Source organism: Arvicanthis niloticus, chromosome 21, assembly GCF_011762505.2.
Source record: "Arvicanthis niloticus isolate mArvNil1 chromosome 21, mArvNil1.pat.X, whole genome shotgun sequence".
Lineage (NCBI taxonomy): Eukaryota > Metazoa > Chordata > Mammalia > Rodentia > Muridae > Arvicanthis > Arvicanthis niloticus.
Window position 1 is genome coordinate 35,183,055 of NC_047678.1, and position 19,332 is coordinate 35,202,386.

Sequence of the window (19,332 nt, forward strand, 5' to 3'; positions counted from 1 at the left end):
ATGCTGGCCTTGAACTCACAGAGATCCACTTGCCTCTGCCCCTCGAGTGCTGAGGTTAAAGGTGTGCTGTATGTTGTTTATTTTAAAGCTAGCAGATTCATGGTTGTGCAGGCCAGCTTGGCTGTGAGCAATTTTCTACTCTCAACTTCTAGTTTGGGCAGGAGAGGGTGGGTGGGTAACTAAGCAGAGTTTGGGTTGGAGGTGATAGCCAGACCTGCAGGGGCCTAATTTTAAAAAATATTTATTTTAATTTATTATTATTATTTGGTAGCAGGACCTAAGCTGGCTCCAGGTACCTTTGAAAATGAACGGTTAGATTTCATTTCTAACAGGGCTCATCAAGCAGGTTAGACTGGGCAGCAAGTCTCAGGGATTCTCTTGTCTCTGTCCCCACGGTGCTGGGATTGCAGGCCTTGCTGCCTCACCCAGCTTTCTGTGTGAGTGCAAGGATCAGAACTCAGGTCCTCGGGCTTGTGCAGGAAGCACTTTTATCAGCTGAGCCATCTCTTTAGCATGAGTTCTTTCTAGGTTAGCACTTCCTGAGTGCACATCCGTGTGCATTGTGCCCACACCCACACCCACACCCACACGTGTTTACATCTCAGCATTGTGTTATTTTCTTTGACTTTCCCCACTACATTTCAGCAAAGCCCATTCTCCCACAAAATGCCATTTTTTCCATTAAAATCAAATTAATTGTCTTGGGGACGGGGAGAGACTGACTTCGAACTGGTTTTCACCTGAATGGCTTTTCAGTGCTTCATACAGAGATACATTTCGCATTTAGAATCCTTTTCTGTGCTAATACCCTGAAGGGATTTTTCCTGTGAAGGGAGTAATTTAAAAACCTGAAAATGAATTATTGCAATTGAACATTTCATCTCTCGACTTTCTTACACTTTTCGAATACTAGCCAAATATTTATCATTAGGAGACCGGATTGGAAATAGTAACGTCGAGAGATGAAATGCCCCAAGCATTTTATTGATTTGCCCGGAGTAGGTAAACACATTAAATTAGAAACTTGCCCAGTTCCATCTCAGAGGCCAGGAAAGTCTGAGGTGGACTCAGACGTTCAGCACAGATTGTGGGAGAGATGGTTTTTAGGTAAGTATACAAAGTAACCAGTTTCATTTTGTGTTACTCTTATTTATTTGTGTGTGTGTATGTGTGTGTGTGTGTGTGTGTGTGTGTGCCCCACAGTGAGCTCAGAGGACAATTTATGGGAGTCAGGTCTTTCCTTTCACTATGCGAGTTCTGGGGACCAACCTCAGGTCATCAGGTTTAGTGGCATCTGTACTGGTAGAGCCATCTTGCCAGCCTACCATGGAATCTTTACAAATAACTGCTAGCACACTTTGTTTTGCTTGCTTCCTCCCTTCTTTTCTTTTCTTTTCTTTTCTTTTCTTTTCTTTTCTTTTCTTTTTTTTTTCAAACAGGGCTAACTAGGTAGTTCTGGCTGGTTGGCAGTCACTATATAGACCAAGATGGACTCAAGCACGCCAGCCCATCCTATATCCTGGCATTAAAAGTATACAGCACTATGCTTGGTTTTTTTTTTTTTTTGTTTTTTTTTTTTTTTTGTTGTTGTTGTTGTTTGTTTGTTTGTTTGTTCTGTTTTTTTCAAGACAGGGTTTCTCTGTGTAGCCCTGGCTGTCCTGGAACTCACTCTGTAGACCAGTCTGGCCTTGAACTCAGAAATCTGCCTGTCTCTGCCTCCCAAGTGCTGGGATTAAAGGCCTGTACCACCACTTCCCGGCCGACATGGTTTTTTAAAACAAGAAAAAAAAAAATCAAATCTAATTCAAAAACAAAAAGAACCCCACCCCTAAGTGCAGCTCTCATTTTAAAAAGAATTAGAAATAGTTTATTTTGTGAAAGGGTTCCTATTGTCTCTGGAGGCCCAACACCAAACTCTCAGCACAAAGGAGATTTATTTGCCCCAAAGACAGGAGATAGAGTACAAGGAAGAAAACAAGGGAGAGAGGAAGGGGTATTTGTCCCAGATGCCGGCCTCTGGGTAGAGCCAGACCTTGGTAGTCAGCCTCAGGAGGAAGTAGTCAAATAGGGGAATAGTAGACTAGCTTTAGGAATGTAATCTAACTTTTTTTTTTTTTTTTAAACCCAGGCAGAGGGAATGGGGGAAGGGCAAGACTTGCCAGAACCATGCTTTCCATGCTCAAGCTGGCTAGAGTTCTTTCATTCTGGAGCCAAATTTGAGTGACCATAGATGGCCCTGGAACACAGTTTAGGTTAACCCAAACTCTGTGTTTCCTGTGAAAGCAGCTCTATAGCTTTACAGAAGAGTCATAAGTCAAGGCAAGCTTAAAACGGATCGGAGGCAGCTCTAGCAGGATGGTGGAAGTTTCCACAGGCCTCCCGTGCTGTCAGATGACATTCTTAGCTTTTGGGTCCTGGAAGCCTGTGATCTGCTAAGTTAGAAGATTCCAGAGATTTCCAGTTTATTACTCAAAGGTTGTTAAGTTGCTAACCAGACACAGAGGAATTGCCGTGGGGACGGGGCAGGGGCCGGGACAGGCATTCCAACCCCCCTCCCCCCACTGCAGTCCTAATCTGTCAATCAGCTGTTGCAGACACAAGCTTCATTCCAGGAATTCTTGTTAACACTGGCTGTCTGGACTCATTTTGTTGTCCAAAAGTGCAAATTTGGAGATGATTCACCAGAAAAGTCTCGATATATATATTTTTAAAATGTATTTATTTTATGTATATGAGTACACTGTTGCTATCTTCAGACACAGGAGAAAAGGGCATCCAATCCCATTACAGATGGTTGTGGGCCACCATGTGGTTGCTGGGAATTGAACTCATGAAGAGCAGTCAGTGCTCTCAACCGCTGAGCCCCTCTGAAACACCTCTTTAAGCTACTATTTCTTTGGCCTTTTATGGAGCCTTGACTGCAGTATAAAGGGTTTAACAAAATCCAGTGGGTATACGGAAGGCATCCTTGCTTTGTTGAATGAGAGAGGACAGAGAAATAACGCACAACACTGTTTTAATTAATTTATTTTTGTTTTTGATGACCTGGGAATGAAATACAGTGAGATTACCGAAACTTTCTGTTTTTCTTATTGTTTTGAAATTGGGTCTGGTTTTGTAGCCCTGATAGACCAGAAACTCTTATGTAGACCAAACTTGACTTGAACTCAGAGAACCACCTGCCTCTGCCTCAGGGCTTAAAGCTTGTATCACCAGGGCTGGTGTCCAGGTCACCATTCTATCGCTGTGAGGAGACACCATGACCATGGCAACTCTCCTTAGAGAAAGCATTTAATTAGGGCTGGCTTAGAGTTTCAAAGGGGCAGTCTAGTATCATCAATGGTAGTTACACAGGCAGCCCTGGCATTGGAGAAGGAACTGAGAGTTCTGTGTCTGGAACCCCAGGCAGCAGGAAGAGAACCATTGGGCCTGGCTTGGGCTTTTGAAACCTTAAAGACCATCCCCCAGTGACACACTTTCTTAACAAGGCCACACCTCCTAATCCCTCCCAAGTAGTGCCACTCCTGGAACTAACCATTCAAAGATGTGAGCCTATAGTGGCCATTCTTACTCAGACCAGCAGACCTGGCTTCTTGGGGGTTGGAGGGGGGACAGTCTTGTAGTTGACTAGCTGTCATGGTGGTGAGGAAGGGACTGTGGGAGGTGAATATATTCACCCTTTAGACCAGCATTTCTCAACCTTCCTAATGTTGCCGCAACTCTTTAATACAGTTCCTTCTGTTGTAATGACTCCCAATTATAGAACTATTTCATTGATATTTCATAATTGTAGTTTCGCTACTGTTACGAAATTGTAAGGTAAATATCTGTGTTTTCTGATGTTCTTAGGTGACCCATATGAAGGGGTCATCTGACCTCCAAAGGGATCTCAACCTATAGATTGAGAACGGCTGCTTTAGGCCATGTGGGCAGTGAATGCATTCACCACTGAGACCAGTATAGTAAGCAACACTGATTGGGTATACTGCCAGGAGCAGCAGGCTAGGCAGTAACATGAGAACTCCCCACAGCTTTATTCTATTATTCCAAGTGGCAGGCTGACTGGGGGATGCCATGGAGAACCAGAGAAGCCAGAGAACAAACCCAAGTGCACCAATGAAAGAATCAGCACCTTACAGGGACCAGGAAAGGCCCTAGAAGCCAGTGGGACATCATACTGAAAAAGCACGTCTTCAGCCCTGCACATGACTTCAAGCCCACTAAGGTTTCTGTGGTTTATCTTTTTTTGTTTTTTTAAAAACAGAGTTGGAAGGTTACCCCAAGATATCTGCTGTAGCAGCAGAAACTGTCCCGCCTAAAAACACTTCCTGTTGATGCATCTGCTTGGTTCATCTGAGTTCTCCCTCCATCTGATAAGAGCTTCGGAGGGAGGGGGGATGGGATGGGGGTTTCTGGGTTGGGGGGAAGTGGGGAAAGGGGATAAGATCTGAAATGCAAATAAAATATCCAATAAAAAATAATTAAAAAAAAAAGAGCTGTGGAAGATGTCACTGTTGCAGTCTTGATAATGATTTGAGATGTGGAGATATTTTGGCACACACATCTCTGGGGTCAGCAAGAAGATTGTGTGTGTGTGTGTGTGTGTGTGTGTGTACTCACATGCACTCCAGAGAATAGCCTAAAATACAGTTCCTTATTCTTACAAGTCAGGGTCTGACTGGCCTGGAACTCCACAAGTAGGCGCACTGGTTGACCAGAACCCCCAGGAGTCTGCCATTCTTTGCCTCACTAGTGCTGGGATTATAACACACTACCAGGGCTGGAGAGATGGCTCAGCCGTTAAAGGCTAGGCTCACAACCAAAATATAATAGAACTACCAAGCCTGACTTTTTTTTTCAGGGATGGGTTGATGTAGCCTCAGGCTGACCTTGAACTCCTGTTCAAGGAGTTCCAGCTTCTAGCTGGGGGTCACACCTGTGCACTATCATTCCGGGTGCTGAACTTGGGGCATCTGAAGTACTCATTCTAAGCATTTTTGGTTTTGATGTGGGTTCTGGAAATCAAAACCAGGTCCTCTACTGGTGGGATAACTGAGCTATCTTCTCAGCCCTCAGCTAAATAATTTAAAGGTGCCTGTACCTATTGGTCCTTTTAATGGCTACTTATTTACTTTAATGTGTTCTAGATGGAACTAGCCCCTGCCCTGGCAGTACCTTTTTACAGGAGCCCATTGCTGAGCCCAAGGCCACGCCTCATTTGATGACCCTAGGGTATGAGCTAGCATGTGAGAGTTGCTGGCACTGTGGTTCTCAGATCAGAAGAGATGGGCCTCTCCTGCCACCCTGTCCTGGTGACTAAGGGCAAGTGTTTTCTGACAAATATGGCTGCCTGTGAGCCAGAGAGCTTTTCCTAGTACCCAGGTTCTGGGTGTGCCCCTTATCAGTCACACTCAACATTAGGTGAGGCATTGCCCCATTTAATCTGGTATCTGCAAGGTTAGCTTTGGAGAGCTATCAGCAGGTAAGAGCCACACACTGCTCTTGCAGGGGACCCAAGCTCAAAGCTGTCTAAACATTAGTGATTTGTTGTCCTGTGCGTGAGCGTGTGAGCACACACACACACACACACACACACAATTAAAAATCAAAATAAATCTTTACGATGAAAAGTTAGCTTTGGGCCAGTGAGATGGATCAGTGGGCAAAGACAGGATCCTGAAGCCAAGCTTGAAGCCCTGAATTTTATACCCGGGACCTGTAGGGTAGAAGGCGAGAACTCACTCCTGCAAGTTCTCCCATGACTCAATACGTGCACTGTGGAACACATCTGAAACAAACGTAATTTCAAATGTTAGCTGAACAAACTCCACAGGTTCTTAACACTTAGCAATTTATTTATACATTGCGTAAGAAAATAAAGCCTAGGAAGGAATCAGGAGCCCTCAAGGCTCACGAGAAGCCATAGCACTCCTGAAGTAAATATCCAGCTTAATTGTAACAAGACACTGGGAGCTAATTTAACTAAGACATAAAAACATTAGTTAAATACATACAATTCTGGGGCAATATACATTATAGCTACAATTGGTTTTTTGTTTTGTTTTGTTTTGTTTGTTTTTAAAACACTGGGATTCGTCCTGGTGTGTCTTCTTCTCCATGATCTGAGGAGGGAGAGTCACTGTGCGGTCCTGGATCTCCAGGCTATGAAACTGAAGTATGTGTTTCCAGCATAGCAGATGGTGACCAGGAAGGCAAAGAACTGCGGAGAATGAAGTTCGGGAGAGACAGGGCTTCAGCACATGGCCTGATTAGCAAACGGCTGTTTCCTTCCACTGTGTCTGGTGCTGAAACTGCCCTGGACTCCATCCCGGGTTCCATCTCTAAACCTACATTACTGCTTCAATAGCATTTTTCTTTAAAATTCACCACCACCACCACCATCATCATGTATGTGGTGGTCAGAGAACAACCTGTGGGAATCAGCTCTTTCTTTTTACCAAGTAGGTCCCTAGGATCAAACTCAGGTCATCAGGTGTGGTAGTGAACACCAGTACCTACTGGATCATCCCTCCCTGTTTCCTTTTCAGGTGTGTACTGGCCCCGAGTTTCTGGGACAGGTTTGAGGGCTCCTGAGGGAGTTCACTGAGGGGTCATGATGGAGCTGTGGGCACTTAATCTAGTTCAAGTAACCTTAGACAGGGCTCAGCCTCTGGTGTCAGCCACCAGCTCTTAGACTGGAGGTGAGCCAGCCACTGGGGTACACACCCAGCCGTGTTTTTTTTTTTTTTTTTTTTTGTTTGTTTGTTTGTTTATGAATCTCAAATCTCAATTTGCACATCTCTGTGAGGAGGAGTTGGGCGGGGTTCAGCTGCAGGAAGGGGAGGTTGTCATTGTTAAAGATTCACTCTGCCCTACAAGGGTCCTAACTGTATGCTACACCTTCAGCCATCACTCTCCTCAGCTGGCATAGTCTGGCTCATTCTTGCTGTATGCTACCCCAAGTCTAGCCTATACGTTTTAATGCCTTGTTGGCTATCAACCAGTCGATGGCAGTATTGTTGCTGTTGCAAATGGTCTTTGTATCTTGCAGGTAACATGACCACCTCCCTCCCAGATCCCGAACAGGCCTTGGGAGGAAGTCTCAGGAGGATGTGGGTGGTGTTTGGGAGGACTCGCTCACCGAGGAGGCTGCCCAGCTGTTGAAGTTGTAACCTTCCTTCTCCGGGGAGACAGAAGATGCGTCCACGATGGCAGCTGAGAGGTACAAGACGAAGGCACTGCTGTTAAAGCACAGGCCCTGCGAAGAGGGGCAGACGGTTGAGGGAAGGGGCCTCACAACAGGCGGGAACCGTACCCTGGTGTGTGAAGGGAACCAAGTGGACAGCTAGGGAAGACCAAGAGGAGAGCATGTCACTGCAGCTCCAGCCCAGGATGCCATCTGCCCCGAAAGGCCTCCAGACTGCACACTGTCCCTTTAACCATCCCTCCTCCTCTGCTGGCTCTGGGTCCCCAGATCCTGTGAACCTCAGCATGGTGACCCTGGTACAGGGAGGGAGACTGCAGGAGGGGATGGATGTGCAGTGTCATCTACTCCACCAGAGCTCCATGTCTGACACACATTCTCTGCTATAGACCTTCTCCTGGGCTTCTAATTCCAGGGGAGGCACAGTTAGTGAAAGCTACTTAATGTAGGCATGTATGATGTATGTATGTATGCATGCATGCACACATGCACGTTTTGGAGATAGGCATGTAGTATAGGCTGACCTTGAACTTCTGACCCTCCTACCTTTATCTCCTTAGTGCTGTGGTGCCAGGCATGAGTCACCACCAGCTTTTCATAGCTACTTCTTAAAATGGGAGAGGATAGATAGATAGACAGATAAACGCAGATATGCAGATAACATCAGAGTCCTCTCTGGGAGCTGCTGTTACCTTGGCTTTCCCTAATTTTTTTTCCTCTTTAATAACGGAGATTTGAAAAACCAAATGGGTTAAGTAATTTTCAGCTACTTTTAAACTCTAGGACACCATATTCTGAATATTCTTGGGAGGAGGGAATAGTTAGAGGGAAGCCAACAGCCACTCAAGTAAAAAGAGAGGCACATCCCAGGGGAGGGGCCACCATGCCTGACACCTCAGGAAATCAGAGACAAAGGAACAGAGTGAGGAGCAGGGAGGAAGCAGTCTCCTCTGCCCAGGAAAAAAAAGGTGCACAGAATTTTCCAGACAAAGACTCAGACATCCCGAGATGAGCTGCAACCCCTGTTCCCACCTCAGCCTTCTGTGTACACTGGCCCTGGGCTACAGCAATGAGCCCTCTAAGACTATAGATTTCTCAGGGTTAGCACCAGGGTGCTGGTTACTCTAAATCATGTCAGTTATGGTCAACTGGTCTTCGAATATGAAAAAGCTCAAGAGTTCAGAAAGGAAACCTGGGAAGCATGGTGAAGTTCTTGTACTCAGGACAGGATGCCAGGCACCAGGGAGATACACCCTGCACTCTGGCTCAGTCTATACAATGGGGCATTCTGCCAGGTGAATCATGTGCACAGCCATGGTGTCTACCTTGGACTTGTCTATGTCAATGTGACTGAGAAAGTCCTCAAGATGTAAGACAACGCTGGTGTGAACATCACCTAGACAAGTCTCCGTTGACTTCCTCAGAATCTTCTTCACCTGTCATGTCTGTGGACCTATTACAAGTTTACGGGCAACCACAAGAATCTTTCTTATGATTTGTTAGGTAATGGACGGTATTCCACAAGTCAGTCTGAATCAGTCTTTTAAGAAGGAAACTAAACACAGAGGATCCATGTACAAGAGCCAGGTAGACATTTTGTCAGTGAGTAAAATCTCTTCCTTTTGTCTGGGATTCTTCCCAATAAGGCCAGTGCCATTACCAGGGAGGGCAATAAGGAGTGGCCACTCCATTTCTGCCTTGGACAAGTCAGAAAGGACTTTTTTTGTCTGGGAACTTGAACCCATGTAAGACATGGCTATATGGCATTTTACAGAGATGGGATGGTTCTCAAGTGAGCCACTGAAAGTTTACATTCAACAGAAATAGTTCAATTTGCCAGGCAGTGGTGGCACACACCTTTAATCCCAGCACTTGGGAGGCAGAGGCAGATGGATTTCTGGGTTCGAGGCTAGCCTGGTCTACAGAGTGAGTTCCAGGACAGCCAGGGCTACACAGAGGAAACCCTGTCTTGAAAAACCAACCAACCAACCAACCAACCAACCAAACAAACAAACAAAACAAAAAACCCCTCAATTTTATAAGTTGCAAACAAAGATGCACACTATGTATTTAGTATGTGCGGCTTAATAAATTGCCTTTAGTTATTCAAGCTGGGGGGGGGGAGGGGAGGGGCTGGGTCCCATTTTCCTGGATGGTTCCTGTGACTGTTGGTTTTGTGTCCAGGGACTTAGAGAGGGTCATATACCTTCATCATTTGTCAAATGACATACTTCCCACCTTTAACAAAAAATGATCTAGGGCCAAGCATGGTGGTGCATGCCTTCAATCCCAGCACCTGGGAGGCAGAGGCAGAGAGGCAGGCAGAGAGGCAAAGAGGCAGAGAGGCAGAGAGGCAGAGAGGCAGAGAGGCAGAGAGAGAGAGGTAAAGAGAGAGAGAGGCAGAGTGGCAGAGTGGCAGAGTGGCAGAGTGGCAGAGTGGCAGAGAGGCAGAGAGGCAGAGAGGCAGAGAGGCAGAGAGGCAGAGAGGCAGAGAGAGGCAGAGAGAGAGGCAGAGAGGCAGAGGCAGGTGGATCTGTGAGTTTGAGACTCATCTACACAGTGGGTTCCAGGACAGCTAGGGCTAAACAGTGAGACCTTGTCTCAAACAAAACACACACACACACACACACACACACACACACACACACACACACACACACGTCACCTAAAAACATTAAAAGGAAATAAAATTTATTCAAATGGTAACTAAACAGATTCCAATCTGGACAGAACAACATTAAGAAAAAAGAGGATGTCCTAGCTAGGATGTAGCTCAGTCGGTGGGATGCTTGCCTGGCATGCGTGCAGTCATGGCTTCTATCCCTAGCACTGGATAGCCCAGGTGTCACGGTGCATGCCTGTGATCCCAGCACTCTGGAGGTGAGGGTAGGGAGAAGTTCAAGGTCATAGTTAGAGACCAGCCTAGGCTATGAGACCTGGTCTCAAACAAACAAACAAACAAACTCCAAACAACAAAACAAAGAAACCAGCTTCTCAGAGGTTAAACCAACAAAACGGATGGTTACGGAGGTAAAGCCGGAGAAGCATGGGTCCCACAGCATCATGCTGCCCTGCTGCTGAGAATAAATGCCTGGACCCAGGTGCAGCTCAGAATGGCTAGACCCTCCATCTCCTGTTCTCCACATCTCTCTGTGCTACAGATCTGAGCTTCAGAGAACACAGAATCTTAACAAAGGTGGCCAGCTGCTCTTTGTAGCGAGACGAGGAAGGAAGGAGGCCAGAGTTCCCTCCTGAAATTCCATCCTGCTTCGCTCTGAAAGCACTCTGTATTCTCTGGGATAAAGGTGCACACAGATAAAAGCTTGGCTGGCTTGCCACTCTTTGTTCAGCCTCCAGCCTGTGTGACTGGGGCCCTCAATTTAAGGACTATCTATTTCTGACAGGAGAATGCCCGTTCCGTGTCCTAGCAGGTTGCTATGGGCCAGAACTAGACACCAATTTCCGATGACTCTGTAAGAAGTGACTGAGAACAGCTTCCAATGCTGGGGGGGGGGGGGCAGTTTACTCCCGACTGGGGAGGTCATCACCCTCTCAAGTGACGCAGTCTCTACCAGGTGGAGTGTTTTAGGAAGTCCCATGTCAGGGGCTGGAGAGATGGCTAAGCAGCTAAGAGCTCTTCCAGAGAACCAGGGTTGGGTTCCCAGCTCCCACACGACAGCTCACAACCACTTGTAATTCTAGTCTCAGAGGATTTGATGCCTCTCCTGATGTTTCTGAGCTCCTGCATGCACATGTATAAAATAAGCATATACGAAACAAACAAACAAACAAACAAACAAACAAACAAACAAACAGCTTCTTGTAGCCAAAGACACTAACCAAAGATCAAGTGATACAGTCAGAGTCAGACTTAAGCTCTCTCTCTGTCTCTCTCTGTCTCTCTCTGGCTCTCTCTCTCTCTGTGTGTGTGTGTGTGTGTGTGTGTGTGTGTGTGTGTGTGTGTGTAGGTTAAAGGACAACATTCAGGAGTTTGTTTTTTTTTCTATGTGCAACACAGAGAGTAAACTCAGGCTGCCAGGTTTGGTGGCAAATACCTTTACCTGCTGCTGAGCCGTCTTGTCACCTACTGCAGCTTTTTCCATGGGTGCTAGAGATTGGACACAGGCCCTCGAGCTTGTGTGGGAAGCTCTTTGTCAACTGAACCATCTGGGCCCCAACCTAAGCAAGCTTTTCCTCCTCCTCCTCTTCCTCCCCCTCTTCTTTTACTTTTTACTTTTATTTAATGTGTGAGTGTTTGCCTGAATATAATATGTCCACGTATCATGTATATGCAGTGCCCTGGGAGGCCAGAAGAGGACATCAGAGATCGCCTACACCTGGACTTAGACCTCTTTGAGCTGTCGTCATGTGGGTGTTGTTAGGAATTGAGTGTTGGTCCTCTGCAAAGAGCAGCAAATGCTTTTAACCACTGAGCCCCCAGATTTAAACTTTAAACTGGTCTGATGATACTCGGTTACGCACAGTACTTCCTAGATCAAGAATTTTGAATCACATTATTCATTTTGTGCATGTGCTTGTGTGCGTGAATGGTCAGAGGAGAACTGGGACTTGGCGCTGCCATCCCACCGTGTGGGTTCCAGGGATCAAACCCTGAGCATCAGTCTTTGGAGGCAAGCACCTCTCACTGCTGAGCCATCTAGTCAGCCCTAGTATTCAAGCCTCCCTCTGTAGCCCAGGCCAGCCTGGAACTGGAGGCCATCCTGCCTCAGTCTCCTGGACGTGGGGATCATGGGTAAGAACTGATTCTCTACTTCCTTTATACTTCTGAAGACAAAAAGGCCCCCTAGAGGCCACCTCAGACAAGTCCTATAGATAACAGCAGGTCTGCAGGCAGTAAGCCCCTGAACAGTTCTCCTTGAGACATGTGACCCAGAATAAGTAACTTGAGAGTTCGTTCCTCTGTCACGGAATGAGCTGAAGCAGTCAGAGCCAGTCTGGCTGCCTCCTTCCAGTCTGGGAACACTGTTCACCTCCAGGGTCTTTCTGTTCTCTGTGGGGCTAGAAGGTATCCCTGGGCATAGATGCATCCCAGCTAAGGAGATCAAGAACTCTCCTGGTAGCCGGGCGGTGGTGGCGCACGCCTTTAATCCCAGCACTTGGGAGGCAGAGGTAGGTGGATTTCTGAGTTCGAGGCCAGCCTGTTCTACAGAGTGAGTTCCAGGACAGCCAGGGCTACACAGAGAAACACTGTCTCGAAAAACTAAAAAAAAAAAGAACTCTCCTGGTGTCAAAGGCATGAGCTAGGGGCTGGGTACATCATGTTCTCTTTTATAGTGGGAGCCATATTGGAGCATAAGGCTCACCTAGGGGCAGGTGGCTGGGAAAGGTCTAGTGAGGGAGAAGCAGGCCCCAGCCCTGGTGGCTGCTGAGAGGGAGGAAGGAAGGATGTGGGAGACAGAGCTGGCTAGCCTGCAGGCATTCCCTTCCTCTCCTACAACGTCTCCAGCTTTGGCCAGCAAGGGTTAACAAAGTCTCAGCTACCAGAAGGGACAATTTCTTTCCTTTCCTTTATATGAATTCATTAATTTTTATTTTGACATTAAGTCTCATGTAGCCCAGGCTGGCCTCTAACTCTTTATTTATCTGAGAATCCTTTAGTCTTCACCTCCTGAGGGCTGGGATTACAGGTGCGCACTACAGGAAGTTTATATGGTGTTGGGGATCAGACCCAGGGCTTCATGCACAGCAGGCAAAGACTCTACCCACTAAGCTACACGGCCAGCCCCACCTTGCTCACTTTATTGTCCTCTTCCCTCCTGGGTTGTCACAGCTACTATTATACTAAAGAATCAGTTATTTTGAATCCATCATCCAAATGAGTCTGCCCTTCCCAGTGTCCTTGGGGAATCAGGTCACTGACTCCCAGGGCCACCTGTGTGCTCCTGGATGGGCACAAGCACCTTGCCTGGGATCATTTTCCAGATACAGACCCAGATACAGATGCCTGAAAATGCCAATGGAGAATCTTCACTTTGGGCTATAGGAAAACAATCACAAGTTAAGAGAGGTGTGTGTGTGTGTGCATCAAGCTAGTGTGTGTGTGTTAGTTGGAAACAAACATCGTAAACCAGTATGTCTTTTGAGTTCTGTTTTATACATGTGTATATGTGGTACCACTTTAAAAGAAATTTATTATTATTTTAAGATAACCTTGAACTCACTATTTGGCCAGCTTGGACTCAAATTTGAGATCTTCTTGCCTCAGTTTCCCAAGTTCTGAAATTGCTAGAATTTTAGGCATGTGCCACCCTATCTATGTTTCTGTCTGTATGTCTGTGTGTCTGAAAGGCCTCATATATTGCAGCTGGCCTCCAACTCCATATGTAGCTGAAAGCGATCTTGACTTTCTGATCCTCCTGCCTCTACTTCCCAATGCTGACATTATAGATGTGAACCATCATGCCTCTTTATGTGGTGCTGAGTATTGAACCCAGGGCTCTGTGCATGCCAGGTAAGCACTCTCCCGACTGATATGGCCACTTCCAATTCCCTATACAGATTACACACAGTACAAGGCAGGCTCTTGCCAGAAGACTATGTGATCACCATGGTCTATCCTGTGTATAGCATGCTCTCTGGAGGCAGGACAAAAATCCAACCCCCTTAACTATTCTTTGTTTCCAAGTAGGAAGACACTCTCTTTATTTTATCTGTGTTTCTGTGGTGCTGGAGTTTAAATACAAGACCATGAACATGGCAGGTGGGTGCTCGGCCATGGCTACACTCTGGGACCCATCTACCACACTGTGTGTTTTCTTTTTTTTTTCTTTTTTCTTTTTTTTTTTTGGTTTTTAGAGACAGGGTTTCTCTGTGTAGTCTTGGCTATTCTGGAACTCACTCTGTAGACGAGGCTGGCCTCGAACTCAGAAATCCGCCTGCCTCTGCCTCCCAAGTGCTGGGATTAAAGGCTTGCGCCACCACTGCCCAGCACATGTTTGTTTTAAAAGCCCCTGTCAGGATCCCTTTTCTTTAGTCATGCACACAAAACTGTGATAGAGTTGGGAGGAAGGAATTCAGGAGACACCGGTGCCCTGACATACCTGTTTGCAGGTGGCACTGTGAATTGTGACAGAACTCAGTTTCCCTTGACTGGGTTTGTCTGGGAACCTGTTCGTTCCGAGGTGTGCTGGCTTTACACTCAGGCCAAAGGGGAAGCAGGGACCATATACTGCTGTTGGCTTCTCCAGCACGGGCCTGCCCCACGTGAGCAGAGGTGACCCCCCAAATCCACAAGAAGACACCTCCTGTCCCACTTCATGGCCCTGGGCAGGTGCCGCCCCTGAGGTATCCTTACCACTGTGGTCCAGGGCACCTGGGGAATCCTGGTGTAAGTCATGGTGATGTAGACAATGAGGAAGAAGACGGTGAGGACCCAGTAAAAGACAGCTACAAACATTACCCAGCCAAAAGCAGGGACTCGGAAATACTCAGTGCCAGCGATGAGCGTCCACACCAGCAGTCCCAAGACCTGCAAAGTAGCAGAGGTGGTGCAGAGACAGTGGGGAGGAAAGAAAGAGAGTGGAACACAGAGAAAGTCATTAGTCAAAGTGCCCATTACAACTTGTTGTACGTGTTGCACAAGTGCGCACACCCATGTGCACCCACCCGCAAATGCACGCTCATGTGGACATATCCCCCAATATACATAATAAAAATAAATAAATCTTCCAAACAAGTCCTTCCCTTACATTACATCTCTAAGCTCTGCAGCAGTGGGCATGTGCATCACATCCCAGGAGGCAGCCCCCAGAATCCGTGGGGCTTCGGCTGTGTGGTGCTGTGTCACTCAGGCTAGCCTCCCCCTTCTCTTCTGTACAGGGTGGCTTTCTTTGTGCTAAACAAAGCAGTTTGGCCTACTGGCCTCTCACATCACAGCCTGGATCATTTTAGACAGAGATAGATTAGAAAAGAAAGCAGGGACGGCAGCCAGTCCCTATCTACTGTGATGTTTTAAATGGCCAATTCGGAGAGCACGCTTTTTTGTCACTGAGTGCATTCTGGGAAATTCTGCGGTGAAGTTGCTATGTTACAGAGGTCAATCAGAGCCATCTCAGTTAGCAATGTGTTCCCTGAGCACCTACTCTCAATCGTGCATGGTGCCGGGCATTCAGGTCACAGATAGGAGAGGCACTGCATCATTAAACCTGTCATGTGTTAGACACACTATTCAGGTATGATTCAATATAGTTGACCAACGATGACTGTGACTATGACATAGCTCATGGCCTGAATCAATTATTGATGGTGGTGATGATGATGATGGTGTCGGCGGTGTGTGTTGCACCAGCTATTACTCAGGTTGTCAGATTTGCGAGACAGGTACTTTATTAGTGGAGCCACTACCCCCTGCTCACACGACCCGTCTCATGAAGACGACAGACTTTCCCTTGCCCATTGCCTGTGATTTCATGCTTAGGAGACAGCCTCCTGCATGAAGCCCAAAATAGTCACTTTCACAGAAAATGTCTGACAGCTCCTGCTTCATACCCCACACGTTCTGCTTCAGAAAATATGTACACATGCACACATGCATGCACACATGCATGCCCACACATAGGGTTTTGTTTCTGACATATTTTTCCCCAAACAAATCAGGTTATTAATACATGATGCTGGAGACTGTAAGAGAAAGAAAGGTGCTTTTCCTTCTGGAAACCACATTGATTCTAACCTGCTGCCTCCCCACACCTGCTCAGTGTTCCCCTTCAGACTCAGGGACTCTCTTCCAGTCAGCCATTCATCTCTACTGACTCTCAGGGTCTGTCAGCAGGCACGGTGACTACCTCCATGTATCCACTAGGGGGCACCTTCACACTGCTGATGGATGACCAGGCCAGCAGAACCAGGACAGACCAGAGGACTCTGCATAGGTTGGTGTTAGAATATGTCTAATGACTGACTTTAAGCAGGATTAGGCAGCCCCTGTGACCTGTCACCGTGGACACAGCTGCTTTTGAATTCTCCGAGCTCCTGTAAGGAACCCCGAAAGACTCACTGGCTCACTAAAGCAGATCTGGATGTGGTCTGTTGTCTGCGCCCGATCTCTGGTGAGTGTATCCCCTCGACAAAACATGACCAAATGCTCTGCACAATCTGCAGATTGGCAGTAAGGGCTCTCAGAGTCCTTGGCAGTAAAAGCGGAGGGTCAGGGACCTGTGCCTGTAATTAGCACCATGATGCTCAGGAGAATGAAGTGCTACAGAGAAGTTGGCACACTTTGGTTGCGGCTGTGTGGTGAACGTCGTGGGCTTTGAGTCCCAGGGCTTTGAGTCCTATACAGTCTCTGTTCCAACTATTCATTTTGCTACTGTAGTGTGGCCAGGTTCCACAGGAACTTTATTTACAAACAGGGGCAGGCTAGATTTGGCTGGCAGGCTGCAATTACCCAGGCTCTCCAGTGTGTGGTCCCAGGCCGGGAGGTCCAGCGCCAGCTAAGAACACAGACATGCAGGCTCCATCTAGACCTGTCAGTCAGCAGTGCTGGGAAGAGGCAGGGCAAGGGGGTCACAACCCCCATACTCAGGCAGCTCCAGGGACTGGCCCCTCCCTCATTGCCCCCCCCCCCTTCTTCTTCCCTCCTCCTTTTTTTCCTTTCTCCTTTCCCATAGAGTGTTCCACGTATCAGGGGCTTAAGTGTGTGATCTAACTTAAGACGGTCACTGACTTAAGGCACTGACTCAGAGTTTCTATTGCTACTGAAAAACCATGCTATGAAAAAAAAACCATGACCAGAAAGCAAGTTGAAGAGGAAAGGGTTAATTGGACATATCCATCCACATTGTCATCCATCATGAAAGGAAGTCAGGACAGAAATTAGGACAGGGCAAGAACCTGGAAGCTGATGCAGAGGCCATGGAGGAGGAGTGATGCTTACTGGTTTGCTCCCATGACTTGCTCAGTCTGCTCTCTTAGAGAACCCAGGACCACCAGCCCAGGGATGGAACCACCCATAACGGGCTCAGCCCTCTCATCAATCACTAATTTAAAAAATGCCCTACAGACTTGCTCACAGCCTGATTTTATGGAGGCATGTTCTCGACGGGTTCCCTCCTCTCAGATGACTTTAGTTTGTGTCAAGCTGACATAAAACTAGTGTCCAGCACGGACACTAATGACCCAGCTCTGAGCTCTCGGACCTCGCAAAGAACACGCATCATCACAATGAGTGTTGTCAATCAATGAGGAATGTTCTGCTCCCATCTGCTCACCAAAGGGCAAGGCATCAGACAAAACAGAAAGTCTGCACGAACAAAGGATCCTGTGGTGACAACTCTGCCCTGATTTCCGATGCTCCAAGGCTGGCTCTGAGTGTTAGACTTGGGAGAAGCGTTTTGATGCCAACCTGACTCTTGGTTCTAGCTGATTCAGCATTTTCCCCTCTGTGAGTGGTGTTTTCTTCTCCGACCTTCCCTGAGCCTCTGAATAACGTGTTTTTTTTTTTTTTTCCCCTTAAAAGGGAGGGAGAGAGGGAAGGAGGGAGAGAGGAAACATACATGTCTTTATTATTATTTGTTTGTTTTATGTATATGAGTACACCATTGCTCTCTTCAGACACACCAGAAGAGGGCATCAGACCCCATTGCAGATGGTTGGAGTCACCATGTGGTTGCTGGGAACTGAACTCAGGATCTCTGGAGGAGCAACCAGTGCTCTTAACCGCTGAGCCATCTCTCCAGCCCTGAATAAAGTGTTTTAGCAACAACAACAACAACAACAGAGAAGGTGAGGGAAAAGGAAAGGGTTAAAGGAAGAAAGAGATACAAGCTCATAGAAGGACAGAGAGGGCTGAGGATGTGGCTCAACTGGTAGAGTGCATCTCTAGCCAAGGTGTGAAGTCCAAGGTCCCTCACTCCACATAAAACACATGTGGTGGGCACATCTGTAACTCTAGTTACATTAGGAAGTGGAGGCAGGAGGATAAGAAGCCCTCAGCTTGGGGCTGAAGAAATGGCTCCGTGGTTAAGAGCACGTTTTGAGCTTTCAGAGGACCTGAGTTCAATTCCCGGTGCCCACATTGACAGCAACAGCCTGCCGCTCCAGGGCAATTCGAAACCTCTGGCCTTCAAAGGTACTTGTACTCATAAACATATGAGAGCACATACACCCACATACATACACATATACATATGCCCACACACAGACACACATACTCATATACATATATATCCACACACATAGACATACACACACACATATGTATATATATCTACACACACACACACACACAGACACACACACATATGTATATATATCTACACACACACACAGACACACACACATATATGTATATATATCTACACACACACATAGACACCTAATTTGAAGGAAGAAAGAAACTCAAGTAAAACAACACAGAACAGCCTCTCCCGTCCCGTGGAGAGCCAGTGCTTGCTTCATTAGACCCTGTGGGAGAGGTCATTAATCTGGGTTCTTTGAGACAGGATAGAGGTCTTTTCCCACAATCTTTATGGGCTCTTGGGGAGGCTAACTGGGGAAGCAAGGGGCGGAGGATGACTGGAGTGCCTGACCATCAGTGGTCCCCAAAGCCACCCGGAGCCAGTGGTGTCCAAGTTCAGTGTTTCATGCTCAAGGACATCACCGAAAGCAGGGCAGGGCAGGGCAGGGCAGGGACAGAAGAACATGGATTCATTAAGGAAGAAAAGTAAGAAAGAACTCTTGAGAGCGGGCTGGCCTCCGAGCATAGGTCTGAGATCTTTCTGCCCCAGAGCCTTTCAGTTGTATTCACAGGTCCTCATCTCTAGATCCCACATGAATTTCAAGGTGTTTTTTGTCATTGTTGTTGTTGTTTATTTCTGCAAAATGTGGCATTGAAACTATCTGTGCGAGGGACTGGATTGCACTGAACACACAGACAATTTCCTTCCAAATGATATGTTTTAAAAGACATGAATGATGTAGCTTCTCAATCTAGGCGGAGCTCACCATTTGAAGAAAGCCTTTTCTTCCTCCCTAAAAGATGTTATCACGTTGCTTCTAATTAAAACAAACTTGCAAGACCACAGGGAAGAGAGAGATTCACAAGAGAATACAGAGAATCCGCTTGGGTGTCTAATGGCTTTATGATCTTGTCTCTGAGCAAGCTTTAA

The 19,332-nt window shown here is 46.9% G+C and overlaps 1 protein-coding gene across 3 annotated transcripts in view; it reads right to left on the reverse strand.

The window, feature by feature from the left end:
• Positions 1-5,834: 5,834 nt before the first annotated feature.
• Positions 5,835-19,332, reverse strand: part of Cmtm8 (CKLF like MARVEL transmembrane domain containing 8) — a 57,863-nt gene continuing 44,365 nt past the window's right edge. For 2 of the 3 annotated variants that reach the window (XM_076918023.1, XM_076918022.1), the window contains 3 exons: positions 14,520-14,693; positions 7,142-7,345; positions 5,835-6,220 (listed from right to left, as the gene is read on the reverse strand). In XM_076918023.1, coding sequence (XP_076774138.1) covers positions 6,137-6,220; positions 7,142-7,345; positions 14,520-14,693 — 462 coding nt within the window. In that variant the 3' untranslated portion in view covers positions 5,835-6,136. The remainder of the gene's footprint in view (positions 6,221-7,141; positions 7,346-14,519; positions 14,694-19,332) is intronic. The other variant, XM_034484295.2, reaches the window with a different exon arrangement.